The sequence below is a fragment of the Aspergillus aculeatinus genome (genome assembly GCF_003184765.1).
Source record: "Aspergillus aculeatinus CBS 121060 unplaced genomic scaffold BO66scaffold_91, whole genome shotgun sequence".
Classification (NCBI taxonomy): Eukaryota; Fungi; Ascomycota; class Eurotiomycetes; order Eurotiales; family Aspergillaceae; genus Aspergillus; species Aspergillus aculeatinus.
This window is the reverse complement of record NW_020291560.1, coordinates 24,785-33,258: the sequence shown is the minus strand read 5'-3', so window position 1 is coordinate 33,258 and position 8,474 is coordinate 24,785. Positions and strand designations below refer to the sequence as shown.

The 8,474-nt window shown below is 50.8% G+C and overlaps 4 protein-coding genes across 4 annotated transcripts; 1 reads left to right on the top strand and 3 right to left on the bottom strand.

The window, feature by feature from the left end:
• Positions 1-1,188: 1,188 nt before the first annotated feature.
• Positions 1,189-2,018, bottom strand: BO66DRAFT_337306 (18S rRNA pseudouridine methyltransferase; the record flags this gene model as incomplete). Its single annotated transcript, XM_025644326.1, has 2 exons — positions 1,189-1,665; positions 1,731-2,018. 2 exons carry the CDS (start codon positions 2,016-2,018, stop codon positions 1,189-1,191), a joined length of 765 nt encoding a protein of 254 aa, XP_025497843.1.
• Positions 2,019-2,403: 385 nt separating this feature from the next.
• BO66DRAFT_255537 (uncharacterized protein) lies at positions 2,404-3,286 on the bottom strand. The gene has a single exon (XM_025643001.1). The coding sequence runs from the start codon at positions 3,195-3,197 to the stop codon at positions 2,754-2,756; it is 444 nt and encodes a 147-aa protein (XP_025497842.1). The 5' UTR covers positions 3,198-3,286; the 3' UTR covers positions 2,404-2,753.
• A 233-nt stretch (positions 3,287-3,519) lies between these two features.
• On the bottom strand, positions 3,520-4,481 carry BO66DRAFT_255534 (uncharacterized protein). The gene is made up of 2 exons (XM_025643000.1): positions 4,302-4,481; positions 3,520-4,140 (listed from the first exon to the last, which is right to left on the bottom strand). Exon 2 carries the CDS (start codon positions 4,025-4,027, stop codon positions 3,566-3,568), a length of 462 nt encoding a protein of 153 aa, XP_025497841.1. The 5' UTR covers positions 4,028-4,140; positions 4,302-4,481; the 3' UTR covers positions 3,520-3,565.
• Positions 4,482-5,846: 1,365 nt separating this feature from the next.
• On the top strand, positions 5,847-7,713 carry BO66DRAFT_396503 (ESCO family N-acetyltransferase). Its single transcript, XM_025648486.1, has 2 exons — positions 5,847-5,999; positions 6,063-7,713. Exon 2 carries the CDS (start codon positions 6,070-6,072, stop codon positions 7,300-7,302), a length of 1,233 nt encoding a protein of 410 aa, XP_025497840.1. The 5' UTR covers positions 5,847-5,999; positions 6,063-6,069; the 3' UTR covers positions 7,303-7,713.
• The last annotated feature ends 761 nt before the right edge of the window (positions 7,714-8,474 follow it).

Below are 8,474 nucleotides of genomic sequence, written 5' to 3'. Positions count from 1 at the left end.
GGCATCCTCTGGCATCCTCTGGCATCCTCTGGCATCCTCTGGCATCCTCTGGCATCCTCTGGCATCCTCTGGCATCCTCTGGCATCCTCTGGCATCCTCTGGCAGCCAGCTTGATCCTATCTACCTTCCAGGCCCTCATCACTCATTCTTCGTTCTTTCTAGCTTCCCAGTAAATTCACGTCCTTCCTCCCTCGATCCTTCCTTCGTCACCGAGCAGGGGTCTCGAACCATCTTTTATTCCCTCTCCTACACGATTCTTCCTACCTTCACGAGTAATGACCTCATCCCGATCATTTTAACGCCTGCGGATTTCCCTTTACACGCACTCTTCTACTATCGACCGACTACAGCTCATCGGATCGCCGGGACGTCGATAGCCGATATCAAACCTGCGTGAACTGAATAAGGACTTCAGCCAATACCCAGTCCTTCCCTCCCCTGACTAGTCCGTAGATCTCCTGTCATCTAAACTGCAAACTGCAAACCATTGAGATATTCGTTTCATTTTTTTTTAGATCGCTATATGTGTGTAGGCAATTGGTGTCCGTGGATTGTGCGCTGACAGAATTCCACGGGTACAGGACAGGGCTTGGGCTCAGGAAAGTCATGAGCCACCGGGTTATCACCAGCTTGGCACACATTCACAAGTAGGGTACACACACACACGCGGAGAGAGAGAGAGAGCGCGCGAGAGAGAGGCAAGGATGAGTATAGACAATGTCTCGCAGGGGATAGTCGAATCGGCGGATCCCCGGTGCGGAAACATGCGCAGAGCGGTTGTGGCCGTGGGTCTGCGGCAGGATTCCCATTGCCGGCCTGCCGACCAGGAAGCTGCCAGAGAAAAGCAAAGCGTTACAAGAGAGGTCCAAGTCATGTGGAATCATTGGGTTGGGTTCGACTATCACATCGGCCTCCATCGGGCGTGTAGCTGATGCGGCAGCGAAGCGAAAAGCACACGGAACAAAGACACCAAGACATGCAAGAGCTAGTAGGCGATGCAAAATCCACACAGGTCAAAAGTGACACAGCAAGGAACGGCAGGTCTTCGTCCCCGATCGGCACCCGGATAACCTCCAGCTCGCAATCCAACCCCGCATCTACCCCCCACATTCACGCAAAGAAATTCGTCACCTCGTCAATCTGGGGCCAATGTTCGGAAAAAGGAAGGGGTCATTCCAGCAGTTAGGCTCAGACGATGTCCCACACCTCCTCCGCGGCATGGCAGAACTTGCTACAGGCCACACTGGCACTCAGACTGTAATTGCTGATACTGATCGTGTCGTCCTTGAAGGAATCGGCAAAGTCATCGTGGCCCTTGGCCATGGCACCCACGAAGATACAGACACTCTCCTTGGGGCCGAGGGACTCGATGTAGTCGCGGGTCCGGACGACTGGAGCCTCGAAACTCAGGGTCACTTTACGGCAGTTGGGCGGCAGGTGGTCGGTGATAGGGTTTTTGATGACCTTAAGGAGCTTCTCCTGGGAGTTGGTGGAGCGGATGGACAGACGGTGCAGAAGCTGCACCATCAAGCCAGCAAAACGCTTGAAGGTACGGGGAATGCGGACAGAGGGGTTGACTTCGATCAAGACCCCTTTGGCGGTATGGATGAAGATTTGGAGCTTGCCAGCCTTGTTCACAGGGGAGTCGAGCAGGGTAAGCAGACACTAATGGGGCATGTGCGTTAGATACTTTGCGGTTGTGAGAGAAGGGTACAAGGGCGGGTAGCAACCTGATGTGTGATGTCTGGACGAGCCTCACTGATATCCCGGTTCATCTTGCGCATGACACCAATATGCTCATCGCTGTTGAGGAGCGAATACTTCTCGTCGCGACTCGAGCCATTGCGGCCGCTAGAAGCGCGGTAGGTTTCCAAGCTGGCATGGGAGAGGACGACGATCAGACGCTGAGTGTCCTTATCATGAGCGGGAATCGGAACATGTTGCTCTGCGACGAGCTGAGGCAATTCAGGCGGAGGGCAAGACTGGGTCCCTGGCAGTTGATCCGGATTAGCGGCCATACTGGAGATAAAGCGACGGTAGCGAGAGGACAGAGAAGCGAAAAGGCCGAAGACCCGAGTATTCAATCGAGAGATAGGATGGTAGGGGACAAGAAAAAAACAAAAATGATAGCGATTAGGGTAGTCGAAGAAGGCTGATAAAAGCGATCGGATGATCGTCGGTGCTTGACAGGGACGGTGCTGACAATGATGGCGGTCGGCGCGAAAAAATGAGGGGAAGAGGGGGTGAAAAGCAAACAGAGATGAGGTGAGAGAGAGAAGGCCAAGGCGGCGGGCGTGTGAACCCTTCCATCATCTAGGAACCAGCCTCAGCCTCGGAAGAGAAAATTGGTATACATACTGGCGCGCTTTCTCTTGCCGGCGTTTTGAAGAGAGGCGTCCGACATGATGACAGTCGAAGTTGAAGAATTTAAAAAAATATAACTCTTGACGAAGCGAGACTGTTTGTCTGTCGGGGGTGCAAGACAGAAAGTATAAATAAGCCGACTGGGGAAAAGAAAAGAACCCGAGATGGAGAGAGAATTTTAAAGCGCAAACGGAGTTTTTAAAGGACACGAGCGCCGGAGTGGATGTCTTCGAAGCACAGCTGACCCGAACGAGTTAAAAGCTGGTGTAGAATTATTTCCGGGCTGCTGATCTTAGTGCAGCCACAATCCCTTCGAACTGGCAGCACGACGGGCGCACGCAAGAGAAGTGGCCGGTCAAATAGGTGGGAGAGCAGCAAGAAGGCGAGAATCAAACAACAGCGCCTCTAATATTATAGAACAATTGTAGTATGGAAATGAGCGGGGAGCGGAGGAGGAGAGGGGGGGAGAAGGCGAAGTCGTTATACGGTATAACAGGAGACGAGAAAAATTCCCTGAATGAGGGGGAGGAGGAGGAGGAGGAGTAGAAGAAGGAGAAGAAGAAGTAATAGTTGAAGAAAACCGAAAGCGCAACCACAACCGCAACCGCAACAGCAACAGTCGTAGCAGAAGCAATAGATAGCAGGAGGAGTTGAAAGAAAGAAGAAAAAAAAAAGGTCACTAAGACAGGCAGAGTTTGGGTTTCCGCCCCAATCAGGAAGCGCCGGTCCAGGCCCCCCGGAGCCCTCTTCCAATTGCCAGCTGAGTACTCCGTAGTTAGTATGGGTATCATCGGAGACATTCTCCCTCCGATAATTGTGCTTTTGCTTGCCATTCGGCCGCTGATGTGCTGCTTGATCAATTGCTTAAATCCCGAATGCTCCGAATCGATGGTCCTTAAAAGTGGTTTTCTGTAGATTGTTATCCATCCATCAGTATCTAAGTTAGTGCTCTATCTACTGTCTCCATCCTCGGTCGGCGGGATGGCGTGCTACCTAGTCACAGAGTACATGTTATCGATAGCAGTGGATGGCCTCAGGTACCAATTCAATTTCATGGTCAATTCCTTGTCAGTTCACTGTACGGAGGGACCAACATTCCAATATGTGTGACTACGTGTGCTTTAGTCATTCTATGCTAGTTGACTTACTATATACTATATACTATATAGTAAGTGAGTGCTGGGTTTGACAGCTAACTACTTTAGTAGACCTTGCCCATTGCTTCCTTCAGGTCTGACGTGAGAAAGTCGCCCAGTTTTCTACCGGATTCTCCGGTTGTGACAGCTGCTGCCCTGGTCCATGCCCCGGTGCAGCGGGAGCAACCTCGTAACGTGATCATGATTCGAGGTGCAACCCACGAGAAAAGTCGGGTGTCAGCCAGTGGAAATCGAGTTGATACTGTTGATATTTTTGTCAAGGCAGATAGCTCATGTCCGACGAGGGCTTCCCTCCCAGTCCCGGTCGCACCTCGCCCAATTTCCCATTGGGGTCTCATCCGGACCCCGGTCGCAGCTGCTCCGGTCGAATCCTTCCATGTTTCCCGTTCATCACAGCTGCGGACTCCCGGACTCCATCTACTCTCTCGATCTGCTGTAGATGCTTTTACGGACGGACCTTTGGCCTGAAGACCATGTCGATCAGGCGGGGTAGAGATTCTTATCATGCTGCTCAGCAGTCCAAGCTCTGAGCACCCGCCCGACTCTACCCCATAGCCGCGAGGAATGCTGGGGAGGAGGCCGTGGATGAATGAGAAGCGTTCCTACTGCCGACTAGGTTCTGGATTGCAGCTGTTGATGCCGTTCTTCCAAGGCAATTCCATGTGTGCGGTGCAGGTGTGTCGCCTCCGCATCAAGTGAACAGAATCCGAAGGGGTCTGAGGTTACCTTCCCAGCAGGTTTTGTTCCCTCGCAAAAGAAGAATGTGATCAGTTCACATACCTAGCTATCTCTGCGGGCAAACGCAGGTGGATCGACTGTGCTCGAGCTCGCTCCGAACAATCAAGAAAGGTAAGTAGCCAGCAAGGGCGAGGCGGAAAAGCGAGAAGAGGCCGAACGGATGGTCTCTTAGGCATGCATGCACTGGGCTGGTCGTTTAACATAGTACCTCCTGAATTCTACTCTTTCCAAGAAGAATTCCAGAGGACATAAATAGGATTCCTGGGGCAAGAAGACACTGGCTCGATGAATTGAGAGCTGAGAAGGGAAAGGAGCTGTCACCCCACAGGAGCTTGGTTGGGACGAGGACGAGTCACATCTTACGGGGTTTGGTTGACTCTGATTGACTCTTTGCCTGTCTACGTAGTGACACCTAATTATTCATAGTGGTCGCACTTAGGATCCAGTATCATGGGAGTAAATAGGGGGGGGGGGGAGAGGGGAGGAAGGGGATGGTGGTCTGTGTTGAGTCGGTACTAGGTAGTTTGTTGCCGATAGACAGGAGGTGCGAGGTGACGACGACGATGGTGAAGAAGAAGAAATGATGACGATAAGAATAACAATAATATGATGCTGGGTGATGGGTGATGATTATGATGATGATGATGATACAACAACAGTAACAGCAACAGCAAGCAGGCTGGCTGGCCCTGCCTATGAAGACTCAGGAAAGGTAATCATCAGCCTGTTGTAAGGCGAACAAAAGGCAGATCCCGGGGGCCTATTGTTCCACTTGTAACACCTGCTGTCGGAGAGGCTGGCGGTTGATTGGGTCGAATCAGGGGAGAAAAAGCCGTCTTTTTGACGCATCCTGAGCAACGCCACCGGGAGAATGCCAATGGGATGAGTTATGGGATCTAACTTACAGCATCTACTGTACCTACATAGTAGTATTATTGTATGGGAGTACATGTGTAAAGTAACTTAACTACTATGGTGATGATGATTATGATATACAATACGATGCTGGAGGAAATTCTAAGCAGTGCTTATTATAAATTGTTTCTGGATCTTTCGCTGTCGAGTACTAATACTGAGTGTGGGTTGATGGAGAATGAATAACTAATGAATCAATAAGTAACTTAGTCAATTGAATCAACTTGAATGAATGAATGAATGGATGGAATGAGGAAAGGCGTTAATTTATTCCTGGTCGTTATTCTCTTCTAGAAGTAATATGACCGAATGGGGACTAGTGACCTCACGCGTTCCCGTCGATCACCGAATAATTATTATTATTGCCATAAGAAGGTATTTCCATCATCATCATCATCGCCGCCGCCGCCGCCTTCTTCCATCATCTAACTATCTCTTGCTCTTTCCACTTCCCTTGACTTAACCTCCAAAAAAATAATTATTCCTATTTCCCTTCTCTCCATCACCCTACTCTCACTTTGTTGGCCGTTGACTGAAATTCATAATCTTTTCATCACTGCCCTCACCTTTCCAAAATACTCGATTCTTCACCGTTCTCTCCTTACTCTCGTCTGAAAGATCTTCCCCCCCCCTCCCCTCCCTCCCTCTACCTTTCTTCCTATAGCTTGCCCCCCCTCCCCCCCTACCATCTCTAGCCTCATCCCTCCCTCCCGCACAAGTGATCCTGCCTCCTTTACAGACGCCATAGATGATTTACCTCGCTTGAGTGTGTCGCTCGACTTAATCCAGGGAGATGCCGTGGACTGTGACAAATTCATTCAAGCGGTGAGTCCCCCCTTCTTTGGAAAATGGAATGTCTGCCTCACTGACGCGATCGCGCTCCTCAAGAGGTCTCATGATGAAAACTTACGGGCGTCCGCTGTGGCGCGTATATGACGATGACCAGGGACCCGCCGCCAAAAAAAGACGCGTCGCGTTATCCGGCTTCGACTCGGATGAGGCGGAGAATAGTATTCAATATGCCATCCGAGAATCATCCGCTGCCGTGCTATCCAGTCCATCACGTCGCAACTCAGTCGTGCTCTCCGAAGGAACTCAGGATGATGATCTGTCGACGCCTCCATCGTCGCCCCCGCCACGTTTAAGCCCCCCGCCCGCCAATACGCGAAAACCGACTTTTGCTTTTCTCAAACGCAAGCACACTGCCACCAAAGATGCTGCCGGTAACAGCACGCCTTTAACCGAGGTCAACTCCAATAGTGTGCGTGCCTCGATGGATCCCCCAAAGAAGAAGACGACCGCCGCCGCCGCGACGACGACGACGGCAACGACGGCAACCACGTCAACCCCAGCGACACCGCAATTGCAACAACCGGGCGCTTTGAAGCAGATGCAGATCGATGTAGGCTGTGAGGTGCGGCGAACCTGTGCGACCTGCGGTATGGAATATGTGCCCTCAAATGCGGAGGACGCAGCTACGCACAAAAAATTCCACGAAATGAACTCGACTGGGGTGGATCTGGGCAAGGCATTCATGCGCGCCAACGCATCTCGTTGGGTTTATGAAGCCACTCGCTTTGACGAGGGATATGTGGTCATTGTCGATCGCAAAGCATCCCCAACGGCAAAGAACCAGGCCAAGAAGGTGCTCGAGGTCATTTGCAAGGAGCTTTCTTCCCCCATCATCGAAGACGAAGTTTTATGGAGCCAGACAGAGCCACCGGTTCACCTACGCAAAAATGGCACGACGGAGAAGATAGATCGCTACAAGGTCTTCTTACACATGAAGGATAGCCGCTGCGTGGGGGCCTGTTTGACCGAGCGGATTTGGGAATCTCGACCGATCCAGAAATCCTCCGCCCCGGCCCCGGGCACCACCGACTCCTCGGTCACGGTTCGCGACGAACACCACCCGGCTATCGTGGGAATCTCTCGGATCTGGACTTCGGAATCCTCGCGTCGCAAGGGAATTGCTATGGATTTATTGGATTGTGTGGTCAGCAACTTCATCTACGGCATGGAAATCCCCAAGGAACAGATTGCCTTCAGCCAGCCGACCGCGAGTGGCAAAGGTCTGGCGCAGTCCTTCTTTGGTAACGACGAGTGGCACGTGTATGACGAGCAATGAATCCTCGATTGAACAACGGCCGTGACCTCTGGGGCCGGCAGCCTGCCACCCGGATGCAAATTACCTCTCTATTTTATTTCTTTACTTGTCTTCTTGATACACGGGCGTGTTGATACCCTGCTTTCTCGGGCATTGACCTTGAAGAAAGCCAATACTGTGATGATGACCATTTATTAACTACTGCTTTTGTGTGTCTGTACTGTACAACTGACGGTGTTCTATTGGGAGGGGGTATGTTGGGTTTTGTGGTTGGTCTTTGCATGCTTATGTTTTTGTTTTTCTTTTGTCCTTCTCTTTATTATCTTCATTGTAACATATACCTCCTTTGGATTTTATCAGACTCATAACCATGGGCATCATTGTTGTTTTTTCATTTGTCAGATGTTGTCGGAACCGGTTCAACGGTCCTCTGGGAAGGGGTAGAATGAGCATCACAGTCACAGTTACAGTTGTTACAGTCACTCACCACTAGGTAACCTACCTACAATAAAGAAGACACAACCCAGTTTTTGAGCTCGTATAATGCACACAACTACCCATAGACCTCCTGCACAGTAGGGTACAGTACGTGGGGTACAGTACAACAATACTTGCATTATGGCGTGTGTTTACTTTTGCGGATGGGTTTGTGGAAGCCGCGCGGGGAATCCGGGATGAATAAATGAATGAATGAATAATGAATGGGGGGTCTCTTTCTCTTTTCCTTACTTTAACTACTAACTAACTTACTACTGCCTCCCCCTCAGCTCAGCTCAGCTCAGCAGCTCTTCCCACTCCCACTCCCCATCTCACTCTCACTCACTTCGATACCTCTCTCTCTCTCTCTCTCTCTCTTTCTCTCTCTATACTTCTGACTTCTAGACCTAGACTTTTATGCTCTTACTTTCTCCCTTCCTTTCCTCCCCTCTCTCATGGTCAGTGCTGCTCTCCACTTCCTCCTTCGCGATGTCTGGATCCAATCCTTTCCGCCCTAGCCAGCCCGCGAGTGAGTCTCTTCCGACGGTTCCGGATTGCTTTCATGCATTCATTCATCGCAGCCTGGGCGAGGCACATCTTCCATCCATTGACTTTTGACTGTTCGAGTGATTGTTGTTGTTACTGACTCAACGGCATCTTAGATACTACTTTCCCCTCTCAATCCAAGACAGTCTCAATTCCCTACAGTCCAGAGT